This window comes from Bos indicus, chromosome 13, assembly GCF_029378745.1.
Source record: "Bos indicus isolate NIAB-ARS_2022 breed Sahiwal x Tharparkar chromosome 13, NIAB-ARS_B.indTharparkar_mat_pri_1.0, whole genome shotgun sequence".
Lineage (NCBI taxonomy): Eukaryota > Metazoa > Chordata > Mammalia > Artiodactyla > Bovidae > Bos > Bos indicus.
Window position 1 is genome coordinate 20872231 of NC_091772.1, and position 16074 is coordinate 20888304.

Genomic DNA, 16074 nt, shown 5'->3' on the forward strand with positions numbered 1-16074 from the left:
AAAGCAGTTAAAATGAATGAATTGATTCTGTATGTATCAATAGAGAGAAATCTGAAAAGTATGTTTTGAGTCAAAAATGCAAGTTCAAAAAAAGTATGAATATTATTTATGTAAAAGTTTCTGACACATAACAGTATATATTTTATACAGAAAATGTTTGAGATAAGGATACAAAAATATGCATTGGAGGAATTCTTACTATATTCAGGATGTTAGTTCTTCCTAAGTTGATCTATAGGCTTAATGCAACCCCAATCAAACAGAATCCCAGGAGATTATTTTGTGAATAAGAAAAACTAAATCTAAAGTGTATATTGAGAGGCAAAAGGCCCAGAATATCCAATGTAGTATTGAAGGAGAACAAAGTTGGAGGACTGACACTACCGACTTCAAGACTTATTATAAAGCTTCAGTAATCAAGACAGTGAGGTAATGGTGAAAGAACAGAGAAATATTGGGTTGGCCAGAAAGTTTGTTTGGGTTTTTCCATTCCATTTTATGGTAAAATCTGAATGAACTTTTGGACCAACCCAGTATTTTATGGCAGTGACAACTTTGGCTTTAAGTCCTCTGCAACTAGCATGTATATGATACAGAGATGTTATTAATAAATGTTTATTGAATAGCTTACTGTCTAAATTAATTAGCTTGTATAAATTTCTTCTAAATTCTGTAATATCAGAAATTATCTTATTTAAATACTTCTGGGTGAATACTTTTGTTTGGGTCTGTCTTGCAGCCTTTGAATTCCAACTATGTGGGGATATCTGAAACAAACATGAGATGTTAGATTCATTGTGAAAGTGGAAGAACAAAGTTCCTTTACATAGAGAACTTGAGGGTTTAATCTTACCTTGACTCTGGTCCCTAATGCCAGCACCTGGGATTCCTTTGGTTCCTGAAGATCATCCAAGCCCTGCTCTTGAGACTCCCATTTATTCAGTGAACTCTGAAGAGTTTTCAATAATTTCCATCTGCACTTTCACTATTTTTATAATCAGAGATATCCAGAGTTATTTGCCATTACTAAGACCATGAACCCCAATTTATATGCTTACAGTAAAGCAGTTCAGCAGATTAGAAAATGATATCAGATATTCCTTATAATGTTGAATGTGAAGCATACTTAGTAAAGTTTATCGTGTGCAATCTTTAAAGAAATGGAAAAACTGCAAAATGATACTTTTCTGTTATTTCAAGGTCATTTACCTGTGAACCTTCCAACTCCACCAGAAACTACAGTTCCAGTAACACTGCCTCCACACAACTGTGCAGACAGTGAATTTGTTTGCAGGTCTGATGGTCAGTGTGTTGAAAATATCCAGAAATGTGATTTTAGATATGACTGCCCTGACCAATCAGATGAATCCTCCTGCGGTATGTGAATTCCTAAATTTTGTATTAAATATAGCCATAAAATAGATAAGAAAGCACTAGTGTAATCTCAAGTAGTATTGTAATGTCCTAGTTAGAAGTCTTCAACCTGGTTTAAAGCAGTTTCTTAATATAAAAGGTTTTTGTATAGAAAATGATAGAAGAATCAGCATACATTCTTCTATCATGTCCAACAAGAGGTAAGTGTCTTTAATATTTTAGATTCAAAATACTTGTTTTCATGACCTTAATTTGATTCTAGGGCTATCATTTACCAGCCCTTTTTAAATTCATCTTCATTTTGTCTTTATTCTTCAATATCATTAAATGGAAATATTTAGAGAAGAAGCATAATACCCTCAAATAAGATGAATCTGTTCAAGTTTTGCCATTGTCAAAATACACATATACAATGAATACCATGTCAAATGTGCAGGGTTAATAAGAAAATCAATCCTAGTACATGTGGACACTTCAGTAGCTATATACTGTTGAAAGATGGTATCCATTTCTTGGCATCTACCAATCTATGACTTTTAAAAAATGGATCTAGGCAAATTATTTAACTTGAAAGTGAATGTCTCAGTCAGAGATACAAACTGAGAGGAGGAAAAGTAATCTGCATCTGAATAGGCAAAGCACAGGATCAGAAGAAATAAACACTTGTGAATTTTTTCCCTTCCTTGCCCATTATTAAGTATTGATTATATGTGAATTTACCATAATATTGCTCAAATGTCTTGATAATATTAAAGATTTAGAACGTATAGACAGTACAGTGTATCAGTTCAGTTCAGTTCAGTCGCTCAGTTGTGTCTGAATCTTTGCGACCCCATGAATTGCAGCACGCCAGGCCTCCCTGTCCATCACCAACTCCTGGAGTTCACCCAGACTCACATGCATCGAGTCAGTGATGCCATCCAGCCATCTCAATCTCTGTCGACCCCTTCTCCTTCTGCCCCGACTCCCTCCCAGCATCAGAGTCTTTTCCAATGAGTCAACTCTTCGCATGAGGTGGCCAAAGTACTGGAGTTTCAGCGTTAGCATCATTACTTCCAAAGAAATCCCAGGGCTGATCTCCTTCAGGATGGACTGGTTGGATCTCCTTGCAGTCCAAGGGACTCTGAAGAGTCTTCTCCAATACCACAGTTCAAAAGCATCAATTCTTCGGCACTCAGCTTTCTTCACAGTCCAACTCTCACATCCATACATGACCACAGGAAAAACCATAGCCTTGACTAGACAGACCTTTGTTGGCAAAGTAATTCTCTGCTTTTGAATATGCTATCTAGGTTGGTCATAACTTTCCTTCCAAGGAGTAAGCATCTTTTAATTTCATGGCTGCAGTCACCGTCTGCAGTGATTTTGGAGCCCCCCCAAAATAAAGTCTGACACTGTTTCCACTGTTTCCTCATCTATTTTCCATGAAGTGATGGGACCGAATGCCATGATCTTCGTTTTCTGAATGTTGAGCTTTAAGCCAGCTTTTTCACTCTCCACTTTCACTTTCATCAAGAGGCTATTTAGTTCCTTTTCACTTATAGTGACATTCTAATTTGTCTGTGTCAGCCTCATCAAGGAATTCTAAAACTTAAAAAATATAAATACACATGTAAACTAAATGAGGCTGAAGAAACTCATAAAATCAAAGCTGATCCACTCTGTGAATGAGATGAGACAGTAATTAATTCAAGTTGGTCAGGAAGATACACAGTGTATCACAGATGTAGGATAATGGAAGATGTTGTGGTATTCAGTCTTCTTCATGGGAAGACAACAGAATCCTCTTCTAATCACACACAAGTTATCTTTGTAAAATTTACACAAAATCTAATTAATTACACCTAGTGAGCAATTTTAGTGAATACAGATTTTCTTCTCCGTTCAGCTTAGAAATTTTAGTAATGTCATTGATGATTGGATGGGATGTTTTGTTAAGTTTCGTTAAGTTCTCCAAATGTCCTGAATGAATGCTTACAATTAAATTATCACTTTAAAATCATAAGGTTGTTTAATTTTGATTAAACATGAATTATTGCCATTTATTTCTGAATAAATTGTATGTCTTTCCTCCTCTATCTCTTGCAAGATGAACTATTGTGATAAATCTTCCTGTCATCTACAGTCTTACATTTTGTAATTTTTGTATTATAATAAGAACAACAATATAAGATTTACCCCCTTGATATATTTTTAAGTGTACAATATGGCATTGTTGACTATAGGTATAATATTGTACAGCAGATAGCTTGCCTGAAACTCTGTCCTATAATTTTTTAAAAACCTATACTTTTTAAGGTCTTCTTAAAATTATGTGAAGAACAAGATTCTATTGAATACTTAACCTCTTCACAGAATAATCATATGATCAATATTAATATCAGTGATTAAATAACACACTTGAATGTCATGATTAAAATCACTTTTTTTGATGGAGTGTTTCCTTCTCAAATTTTATGTTAAACTATGAACCCAAGTTTCTAAATGGTGGTAGTGGTAGTCTATGCTGTTATTGTTTATACCATCTAAAGATACCCATGGTTGATTCATGCTGATGTATGGCAGAAACTGTTAAAATATTGTAACATAATTATCATCCAATTAAAAATTGAAAAAAACTGGAGTTTTGGTTTTTATTTGTTTTAACACACCAGGCTTTCCATTTTATACACAAAACCTCATTGAATCTTTAAGAAGTAGAGGGTTGAAAACAGACAGACATATGAACACATGCAGAGAGAAAGGGAGGGGGAAAGGAAGAGAAAGCTTTTGTTTTTACACACAACCTATGTATTTTAAAAATTACTGGTTTTTTTAGTTTTTGATATTGGAATACAGTCATAAGAATATTGAAAACTTTCAAGGAAAGAGATTCGATATGAAAGCTGTTGACAATCTTATTGCTTTGAATTTAAGTAACTTGGAATTTAGTTTTCCAGTAATACTGTGACAATAGAACAGACTTATCAGAACTTGGAGGTCATATAAGCAATGTAAGTGTTGTGTCAGAAGAGACTGGTGATGCTTAAAGTGCTGCTTTAGGAGCTAATTAAAACCTTACTTGTTTATGAAAGCAGATTCTTCAGTGTGTGCATTTATTTCCACATTTCAGTGACTATACATATTTGAATATAATACACCTAGATTTCTTTAAAACTCTTTGAGTGATTACATAAAGCATTAGCCTAATTATTTCAGTAATGTTGAAAAGTTTGATTTAAAATTTTAAAAATCCCCAAGAGTAAGAAAGTGCTGATGCAGATGGAAACTGCCATTTATTGATACAGTTTTGTGATTAACTCATCTTGTCTCTGTCCCATTCTCTTCAAGCTATGGACATTTGCAGTTTTGAGAAAGGAAGCCTGTGTAAATGGTACCAGCCAATCTCAGAAAAATTAATTAAAGATTCAAACACATTCAGATGGGGACTTGGTAATGGAACCAGTATTCATCATGGTGAGGAAAATCACAGGCCATCGGTGGATCATACAACGTAAGTGACCACATATTTGGAAAATGTCTCTTAGGAACTGTTTATTAAGCACTGCCCAAATTCCTGCCTTGCCCCCTTACCCTGCTGCTGCTAAGTCGCTTCAGTCGTGTCCAACTCTGTGCGACCCCATAGACGGCAGCCCACCAGGCTCCTCTGTCCCTGGGATTCTCCAGGCAAGAACACTGGAGTGGGTTGTCATTTCCTTCTCCAATGCATAAGAGTGAAAAGTGAAAGTGAAGTCGCTCAGTCGTGTCCGACTCTTAGCGACCCCACGGACTGTAGCCCACCAGGCTCCTACATCCATGGGATTTTCCAGGCAAGAGTACTGGAGTGGGGTGCCATTGCCTTCTCCGCCCTTACCCTGTTAGTGCTCTTGTAAAGATGAATGTGTAAGTGAGAGAATAAGTGGACTAAGTATATTCTTTCTTACAATATTGAAGAAGACATTTAATTTAAAAAGTAGTAAATGCTCTTATAAAAGTCATAAAGAGAAAAATATCGTATATTAATGCATATATATGGAATCTTGAAAAATGGTATCATTTTTCTTGCCTGCTTAGCTGCTCAGTCAGGTAGACTCTGCAACCCTTTGGACCATAGCATGCCAGGCTCTTCTGTCCATAGAATTTTTCAGGAAAACACAGTGGAGTAGGTTGCCATTTCCTCCTCCAGAGGATCTTCCCAACCCAGGGATCAAACCCACATCTCCTGTGTCTCCTGCATTGCAGATGGATTCTTTACCTGCTGAGCCATTGGGGAAGTCCCCCAAAATGGTATAGATGATCTTATTTGCAAAGCAGAATTAGAGAATGGATACCAAGGGGGTCGAGGGGAGTGGAATGAATTGGGAGATTGACATATATACACTATTGATATGACACTGTGTATAAAATAGATAGCTAACGAGAACCTACTGTAAAGGACAGGAAACTCTACTCAGTGCTCTGTGGTGACCTAAATGGGAAGGAAATCCAAAAAAGAGGGGATGTATGTATACATATATGTACATATGCTTCCCAGGTGGCACTAGTGGTAAAGAACCTGCCTGACAATGCAGGAGACAGAGATGTGGGTTTGATCCCTGGTTGGGAAAGATCTCCTGGATGAAGGCATGGCAGCCCTCTCCAGTATTCTTGCCTGGAGGATCTCATGGACGAGGAACCTGGTGGGCTACAGTCCATGGGAGCGCAAAGTGTAGGACACAACTGAAGTGACTTAGCACACACACACCCACACATTACACATATAGCTGATTCATTTTGCTGTGTGGTAGAAACTAACACAAAATTGTAAAGCAACTATACTCGAATAAAAATTAATATTTTTTTAATTTAAAAAATTTAGAAAAATACATTTCATAGACTGCCTTAAATGTGTACGCAACTTATTATACCTCATGAAGTCTTTGTGCATTAATATTCATTTTTATTGTGTTTCAATGTTTTGCAACTGTTTGATGAGGATAGATGACACAATCCCCATTTCCTTGGTCTCTATGTTCTTCTCCAAGTAAACTACTCTTTTACATACAAAAAAGTCATAGAAACCAGAGAAAAGCATGCATAAGTAAAAATAATTTGTAATATTGCCCAGGATCCAGAAGGAGTTATACATTCATCTCTTCTCCAAATTTCTTTTCCTCTTTTCTTCCTTTTCAAACTTCTCCTCCATCATCTTGCCCTTTTGCTCTTCTTCCAGTCTTGCTCTTTATCATCGTTTATTTTGGTCTTTTCTTTCAAGTTTTAATAACTCATTCCTTCCCCTGTTTTGTAGTCTGCAAATAATACTCCCTACAAGCTCCCATTTTTCTTTTTTCCTTTTAATGATTTCAAGGAACTGTTACTGAAGATGACAAAGAACTCCCCGTTTATATTACAGAGAATCTTTTCAAAACCTTTATACCTTCACACTTCTCTGGTAAAGCTTTATGACCCCCAGCTCCTATGGTTGCTGCTTCAAAGAAAACTAAAGGCGTATCTGCTGTCCAGTCCATTGTTGGCCTGGCCAACTTGACCTTGCATTCAAGGGGATCACTGTGTCTTTAGTGTTCAGTGACTTTATTTTCCTGGCTGACTTTTTCACCCTGATTTTTTGAGCTCTCTTTTGTTGTGTTCCATTAAAATGGTTCCAGTTTTACCATCATTTTATTTAAACATCTGCAACCACGTTGCCCAAAGTATATAGAGTAGCAGATATGAATGCTGCCATGTTTTGATCACTTCTGACAATTGGCAGATAAGTTTTGTAATTTCAGTATACAAAAGTTTTCTCAGGCTGCTTCTCTCATAAAAAAGAACAGGGTGATTTCAGAAAGTGTCCGTGGCTCATGCAAAGCTGTGCTTCATTAATAATCTATATTTTTGTAAAGAAAAAGAGAGACTCATTTCGAGGTGGTAAAAGTGCAAATAGAACTATGACAACATATAAGCAGAGTAATATAATTGACTTTTAACTTGTTTGTCTCTGCCTCTCACCCCCACCACCTCCAGCAGACTGCAGATTCCCTGAGGAATTTCAAGGACTGTGATTCCCTTCCATTGCATTATTTTAAAGATTCGTTATATAATTAAGTACCAGTAATTATTTGCTAAATGAGTTAGTTGATGATTAGGGTCAATATATTGATACTTTATAATTAAAGGCTGCAAGGCACAAAGTTAAATATATCCTAAATAGGAATACTTAATCAGATAATGTTTAATGGATGAGCACTACAGGACAGTGAGTCCTGGAGAAAGGTGCAGTCCCTAAGCTTCCATCTCCTCTTGCCTTCCTCTCTGTTTTTTTTTCTTTTTCCCTTTTACTTTGTGAAATAGTTCTTATGTGTCATTTATCCTACTCCCTGGTTTGTAGGAGAACTCCAAGCTTCCCTATGGCTCAGATGGTAAAGAATCTGCCTGCAATATGGGAGACCTAGGTTTGATCCCTGAATTGGGAAGATCTCCTGGAGCAGGGCATGGCAACCCACTCCAGTATTCTTGCCTGGAGAATGCTATGGACAAAAGAGCCCGGTGGGCTATAGACCACAGGGGCTCCAAGAGTTGGACACGACTGAGCAACTAAGCACAGCATATAGCACAAGCTCAGTTTACCCGAATTCTCTTTGGTCTTTTTGTTGTTGTTGTTTTATTTTTAAAGAGGAGCTTTTCCATTTAGAAAATATTTTTTTCTCTCGCAGGTATCTGGCTGTAGAGATTTAAAGCCAGATTTTTAGACTGTTGTGTCTGAAATAGTTTTCAAGAGCACTCTTGAAAATACAAAAGCTCTACACCAATTCTTTCATTCTATGATTTCACTTCACCTTAAGGCAAAGACTGCTTCTGGCTTAGGGTGGCGAAGGTCATTCATAAGTTAGTACAAAGAAAAACAAGTCACATTACTGTATTTCAGAATATTCTCTCACTTTATATACCTAGTGAAGCAGTAGAATGTCTATCATGATGGAGTAGGAATATGTAGGGAGGTTTTCATTGTGTAGTTGAATCTTTGATAAGTCTTGTGTTTTTCATCATGGAAATGAAATGTTAAAGGCTAACAAAGTGAAGTGATATTCCAAGGGACACTCTTTGGTTTGTGTTTACAGTTTAACAGACAAGTCTTTATACTTGAGGATCTAAAGTGAACTCTGGGTCTATAATAAGGGTTATATATTTATTTTACTTTTTTTGTTTGTGGGAGAGTAACACCATTCCATACAGCTATTTCATTCAACATATGTATATGAATTAAAAATAGTCTTCTCTTCTTCTGGGGCTTCTTCTGTGTGGCCTGTGTGGCATGGGGCTTGTGAGTGGGTTCTCCCTTCATCCTGCTCAGCAGGGACCAACTAAGGGCACCTGGCATGATATTTTTTCCTAGGATTGAAATCTAAATATTTATTTAAAAATACGTATTGTTCTCAATTATAATCTGGGGAAATAATAAAGTAAAACCTACTCAATGTAAATATCATTGCAATTTGCATGTTCTTTTGAGATTTGAGTTGGATGAAATTTCCATTTCCTTTAACTTAGGCAGTGCGAGGGAATATTTAGTAGAAAATTTATTTTCTTGGTATTTTGGGAAAAGAACCATGATCTAGTTAAACAATAACAACAACAACAACACACACACACACACACATACACAAAACACAGAAGAAAAATGGATTTATATCCATTCATGCTCCAGGAACTCCTACAGAACTTGGAAAAACATGAATCTTAACTGAGAATTGTTTTAAAAAATTATTTGCTTAGTATTAAATCAAGGCATTTGTATTACCTAGCATCTAAGCTTTGTAACTAATTCATATTAAGTACAAATATGTAGCTAATTCATATTAAGTTTAGAACATTGATGCTATAGGAGTGTCGTGCATGATTTCCCTCAGTTTGTAATTTTATAAGACCTCAGAATCCTCTCCTCTAACCTCCATAATCAGTTCAACAAGCCAAGTCAACTTTACCATAGTGTGTAAATTGGTGAATTGGCTCATAGCTAAGTACCATAAATTTTATGATCATTTTTATCTCACAAGAAAGCCTTTGTTTGATCCAGCTTATTCATTTTCACAGCTGGAAGCAAGAAGAGCAAAGTTTTGAGCCCTTGGCCCTCAATTCCATTTTATTTGACTTCAGTAAATGCCTATCTGTTGGTTAAGTAAGGTCTGCTATTAAGGTTTTGTAGGAGCCTTAAATCGTTCCCTCAGGCAGATTAAGCTCTCTCTATTTATTGTTCATATGGAATTATATCTAGTAGAATACACATGCATATTCTGGGGCAGTGGTTTCTGACTGCTCACAGAAGCTCTAGAGAAGTTTTGCAAACTATACATCAAGGAACTCTGATCACGTTTCTGTGTTTATTAATATTTAAATATGTAATACATTTATTTAAAAGCAGATTTTGACACTTGAAAAATCAGAATATTCGGGCTAGAGCTGGGACTCTGTACTTTTAGTATAACTTCTAGATGGTTCTAAAACCTCATTCTTAGCAGCCATATATGGGAGAAAGTGGGGAGGGTATTGCTAGAAGAGGGTGGCTTTCTTAGCAACTATTTCCAATTTTGATCAGAGCTGACTCATTTTCCTCTAAATCCAGTGACTAATTAAAAAATTTAGAACAAAATATTTCAGGAAAAATGAAGCAACAGAAAAATTCAAAGATGATTTTATTCAAAAACAACAAAATGTGTGTGCTATAAAGTAACTATTATAATTGGGAAATTGCATGGGAGAAAACTACCCTGTGTTAATCTAGAAGACATGTAATTTCAAGGCACCCTCTGTGTTGCCTCATTCATGTAAGATACCCAACCTTTGTTCTCAAGTCTTTTTACCTGTGTGTTTTCTTCTCTACCCCTAATCAAAATGATTCTTGCTTTTCTTTAAGATCAAAACCAAATGTACTGATTTTATTAACATCTTGACAAAAAAAGATGGGTATTTTTAAATGCCTTGCATTTTAAGGTTTGCTTACAGATTATTGAGAAGCTGTTTGAGTATGAACCATCTCATTCAACATGCAGATTAGATAGAATATAATTCCGTGTGTTGCTTGTTTATAAAGCTGGAAGTACTTTTTCTGAAATTTTCATTTCATAGCACTGACTGTTGTCTTTGAGATGGGAATGAGCTGTAGTCCACACTGTTGCCAGGGGACCTACATTCCTATCAGCATTGTGCATTTGTACAGGCTTGACATCATTATAAACTAAAAGCCACATAAATAATGCAAGCTGTCTCTGTGACATAACTGTGCATACCATAATGTGTCTAAGTGCTAGATATAAATGTGGATAAAGGCTTCAGTAAACCCCGAAAATATTTTAATGTTTTCTGCTCTGCAACAATAACAATTTGCAAAGCTTTACTCTCTTAGACATTAAATGCCAGGATCACGGCTTTCTCGGAGTCCTGTCTGGGAAGCCAATATTTTATAGGCCAATTTAAATGCTTCAACACTCTTCCAACATAATTTCTGAAAGATCCAGTTTTATAAATCTAGAATAATGGTTAAATAGTAGGCTTTAGAAACAGTTTGGCTAAAATGAAAATAAAAATGCAAACAGGCAAAATCAAAATTAAACTGTAGTAATTTTCTCTTAACTGTTTTAACACTTGTGGGAAATAGCATTTCTGGCAGTGTTTTCACAGGACTGAATATAAAGCATAATTGCACCTCTAAAACACAAAAAAATGGCTGTCATTTTAGGTTGACCTTGAGTTAAGCACCTACTCTTTATTTTTTCATACATTATCAATAATTTGTTTTAATTAAGTGAATTAAGTCACTTTAATTTTATTTTGGTGTATTTTAACTTGATAATATTTTTAAAAAATTAACTACAGTTGCTCTAAAACATGGAATTTAAGAGAAATCTATGCTGAAAATAATACTTGTAAACCATTCCTAAAATAATATAAATATAGCTTGTTAGGTAATATATTTGCCCTATATGGTAAAGTTTTAACAATATATTCATAATATAACGTATGATTTATCATATGTTACCAATGGTCACTGTTTAATAATCAAATAACTTGTATATCATAGTTTTAGAGTTACTTTCAAAATTTTTGAATTCATTTTCATTATATAATTTTTAAATGTACTTTCCCTTTAAGCACATTAAGATGAAATAAATTTATTTGTATTCTAACTTCTGTACAAAATTGTTATAGTTATACAAAATATGGAGGAATAAAATATTTTCTCAAGTAAGGTAAATTAGATTTAATTCTTATGTGAAGACAACTTGAAAATTTGAACATACTATATACCACATATTAACTGTTTATATATCACATATCAATCACATATATATTAATATCATCTAATGACCTTTGTATATGCAGATTTATCAAATATTCAAAGATCTTTATTGTCTGGAGGATGAAGAGGTACCCTTGACTAGACACACAACTCATTCTTAAATTAGACATGTATTTCCTAAGCATCTGGTCTGTGAGAATCGCAAGCTTAATCAGACATGGAAGCAGCATAGACATGAATACATGTGTCACACTCAGGAGAGGCCCAGTGTAGACACTGAGGTCTACAGGTCTGTCTTGGTTGTCTCTATCTTTAATAATACCTGAAAAGATTCTCCAAATTTGGATTTTGGTGAACAATATAAGTGAACTAAAATCACACTAAGGGTAAAGACCATTTACTGATTATTTTAAGACTTTAACTTTTTTATTGTTACAAAAATACTTTTTCCCCACAAAAGAAGAAATGTATTCTTATTGTAGGAAAATGTTTAAATATAAATAACAAAGGGAAAAAATGGCAATAACTATAATCTTGCCACCATGATAAAAAGCATTGTGTGTGTATATATACATATATTTGATAAACAAAAATAGGTTCTGTTAATCACATTGTTTTCTAATATGCTTTTAATTTTATATACAATTGGTAAGCAATTATTTACCAACACTTTTTAAAATGGGGCAATAGTTTTCCATTAACAGGATGCACCATAACACAGTAATTTAATTCCTCACTATTTGATTATACACAAATTTAATCAACCTTCCCTGAACACTATGCAACTTTACACATATTGTAGATTACATCCTGAGAGTTAAAAAGCATACAGAGTAGAATTCTTATATTATTAATTATGTTTTAAAACACTTGGTTTATAATTTTGTGTTACTTGGCAAAATGTACTGTTTTTGAAAGCAGTACATGATGGTGTCTGTTTTTCTGTATGCTTGCCAAACAATTGAGTATTGAATTATTTTTTTGTGTGTATTAAAGCTATTAAATATCAGCTAACTGCATTCTTTTCATTTCCCTAAAACAGAGAGAGAGTAACCTTTTTCCCTTTGTACCTTGTTCAAGTGTATTTCTCTGTGTATCTCCTGTTTGTGCTCTTTGCTTGGTTTTCAGTTTATAGTGCTTATTTTTTCTTATGGGGTGCACTGGGTCTTCCTGGCTGCGTGTGGGCTTTCTCTAGTTATGTGACCTGGGTTTACTCTTCATTGCAGTGTGTGTGCTTTTCATTGTGGTAGCTGCTTTATTGTGCATGGGCTCTAGACACATGGGCTTCTGTAGTTGCGGGTCCTAGATATAAGATCTTTTAAAGCATTGAGGTGGAGAAGGCAATGGCACCCCACTCCAGTACTCTTGCCTGGAAAATCCCATGGATGGAGGAGCCTGGTGGGCTGCAGTCCATGGGGTCGCTAAGAGTCGGACAGGACTGAGCAACTTCACTTTCACTTTTCACTTTCATGCATTGGAGAGGGAAATGGCAACCCACTCCAGTGTTCTTGCCTGGAGAATCCCAGGGACGGAGGAGCCTGGTAGGCTGCCCATCTATGGGGTCACACAGAGTCGGACACGACTGAAGTGACTTAGCAGCAGCAGTAGCAAAGCATTGAGGTGATTTTTTTAAAAAAATCTGTTACAAATGTTGTAGAAATTTTTCCAAAATTTTATTGGCCTTTTGTTACTGTTTATCATATTTTTCATATCTTAAAATTCTTAGGATGTACATACTTATGTCTCCCAACTGTGAGAAGACGTTTTATTGACATGAGCTAGAGAGGAAAAAAGCAGAGATATCACTTTGCTGACAAAATCTGTATAGTCAAAGCTATGGTTTTTGCAGTAGTCATTTAGGATGTGAGAGTTGGACCATAAAGATGCTGAATGCCAAAGAATTGATGCTTTTGAATTGTGGTACTGGGGAAGACTCTTGAGAATTCCTTGGACTGAAGGGAGATCAAACCAGTCAATCTTAAAGGAATATTCAGGGAAGGAATTCCCTGAATATTCATTGGAAGAACTGATGCTGAAGCTGAAGCTCCAATAATATGGCCACCTGATGTGAAGAGCCGATTCATTGAAAAAGACTCTGATGCTGGAAAAGATTGAAGACAGGAGGAGAAGGAGTCAATAGAGGATGAGATGGTTGGATAGCATCATCAACTCAATGGACATGAGTTTGAGCAAATTCCAGGAAATAGTGAAGAACAGGGAAGCCTGGCGTGCTGCAGTCTATGGGGTCGAAAACAGACATGACTCAACGACTGAGCAACAACAGAGAGAAACATCTCTGTAAAGACCTTCTATATCTTCCCTGGACCACAAGCTCAGGAGGGCAGAGGCAATGCTGTTTTATCATTGATGATGATTGCCTCTTTCGGGTACAAGAGAAGAATTTTCTGCTTTGTATGTAACACATTCCACCCCCAGTATGCATTGAATTATTATCAAGCATACGGGGAAGGGGATTGGTCTCTAAAAGAGAATAGAGGAATTCACAAAAATAAATGTAAAGATGCAAACAAGTTATCTCTCTAGAAAAAGTAACAGTAAATTGCTTCTAAAGTCAGCATCATATATTTGATGGCAGTGGAAAATAGTGTGACAAAATATTATGTGCAGAATGTCTACAAAATAACATTATAGATCCCTCAAATCAATGTCATTATATTGAGGTTTCAGGGCACTGAGTAGTGAACTTGACCAGAAGTTGACTATGACAGTAGAGAGGTTATTTGCAGTGGTCAAAATGCCAGGAAGGAAATAGTATCATTTAAACTTCAGAATGTTTGTTAAAGAAGCTATATCTGCAAGTGGAGGGCAGACATGGTTGAGATGGAAAGAGAGGCCTTTTTTCTAAATTTAGAATTATCATTTATTTCAGTAACATACTTCATGGCTATCTTTACTTTCCAAATATTTAAAATTAATTCCATCAATTGAGTTTTCTGCAAATAGCCATCTGGATTTATTTTATTTTTTTCCACTAGGTTGTAAGCTCATTAGGATCTAGTCTCCATAATATTTTCCCTTTTGTGTTTTTCCTAAATACAGGTACTAAAACAAGTGCCTTGGAAATGCTTCAGGTTACTTTATTAAGTGGCTTCCTATTTAGCTAAATTCATCTCTTTTTGTAATCTGTATTCATACTTCTTAGATAATTTTATTCTAATGGAAACATTTCTTCACCTGCACCTACTTGATTTAGTTCTCCTTTCAATTTGACATTTTAAGCCTCATTATTAACATTATTAATTTAGTTTAATATTTTCAATCACCAAGGATTGACATAAAGTGGATTTTTAAATTTCTGTCCACTTAAAAGAAATTTACTGAATTGAAATTAAACTTTTCTCTACATTTTGAGATATTAAAATAAATTGAGTAAAAGTTAACAAAGTCAACATAATGCTTAGTATAAAAATATACAGTGAGCTTTAATAGAGGAAGAAAGAAACCTCTTATCTTCTACATTTGTTGTGTATTCACTTTGTAGACTTAGAAATACAAGCAAGGGAAGGCAATGCATTTTCTTTATGGTGTGAAGGTTTTTGCTTAAATGTGATGCCTGTGTTGGCATATTAAAAAGATATTTATTTGTAAGATGATGTGACTTTAATGCATCCATTCAAATATCTCTGACATTAAGAACATAAAATTTTCCTGAGAGTTTATATGATATTCAAATTCAACCATAAACTGTGGGTAAAGGTGGTAGTAATCCTATCTAGCACAGACTTTTCCACTGGAGAATTATTTACATTGGTCTTACAAAGTCTGTCTTTTAGAACTACAGTCATAATGAAATTCAAAATACACTTTCTCGGTCTCATGGTTTGAGTAAATCTCAGTAGATTTGTTGTTTAGAACTCATTTTCTTCAAGTTCTTTATAACATTATTATCCAAGAAGAGTACTTTTGTCTTAGTTATCACGTGTAGCAGATCAGACTAAAAACAGTTTATTAAAAATAGTTTATAAGAGATGTCTGTTTATACTTTAGTTCTGTATTAATGGTCAGATAACCAAAGGATGGAAGTTTAAAATGTGATGTAAGAGATAGAACAGCTGTTATCTTTTCATGACTAAATGAATGAATATGTCTCTCCTTAGATTAACTCCATAGTGTTTATTTTAAAAGTATCTACAAAAGATGCTTTAAGTGGATTTATTAAAAATCATGCATAGTTTTACACATGATAGGTACTAAGGTCAGTAGGCTCAACAATTCATCGATAATGTAATGGCTAATGAAAGGATGTTATGTAAGTTCAGTTATATCTTCTTTAAGTCATTTTTCTCTGGAAACATAAGATTACTGATTTATCATTAATAAATGTTAGAATTAAAAATTACATCTAATTTATACTTAACACCTACCTTTGATTTGCCTATTTCAAAGAATAATATCTACAATTAAGTGGAGACTGTTCATGAAAAAGG

The 16074-nt window shown here is 34.9% G+C and overlaps 1 protein-coding gene across 1 annotated transcript in view; it reads left to right on the forward strand.

Annotated features, from left to right (window-relative positions):
- Nucleotides 1-16074, forward strand: part of MALRD1 (MAM and LDL receptor class A domain containing 1) — a 553710-nt gene that overhangs the window by 165336 nt on the left and 372300 nt on the right. The window contains exons 20-21 of the mRNA XM_019971898.2: nt 1201-1377; nt 4705-4867. Of these exons, the coding sequence (XP_019827457.2) occupies nt 1201-1377; nt 4705-4867 (340 nt within the window). The remainder of the gene's footprint in view (nt 1-1200; nt 1378-4704; nt 4868-16074) is intronic.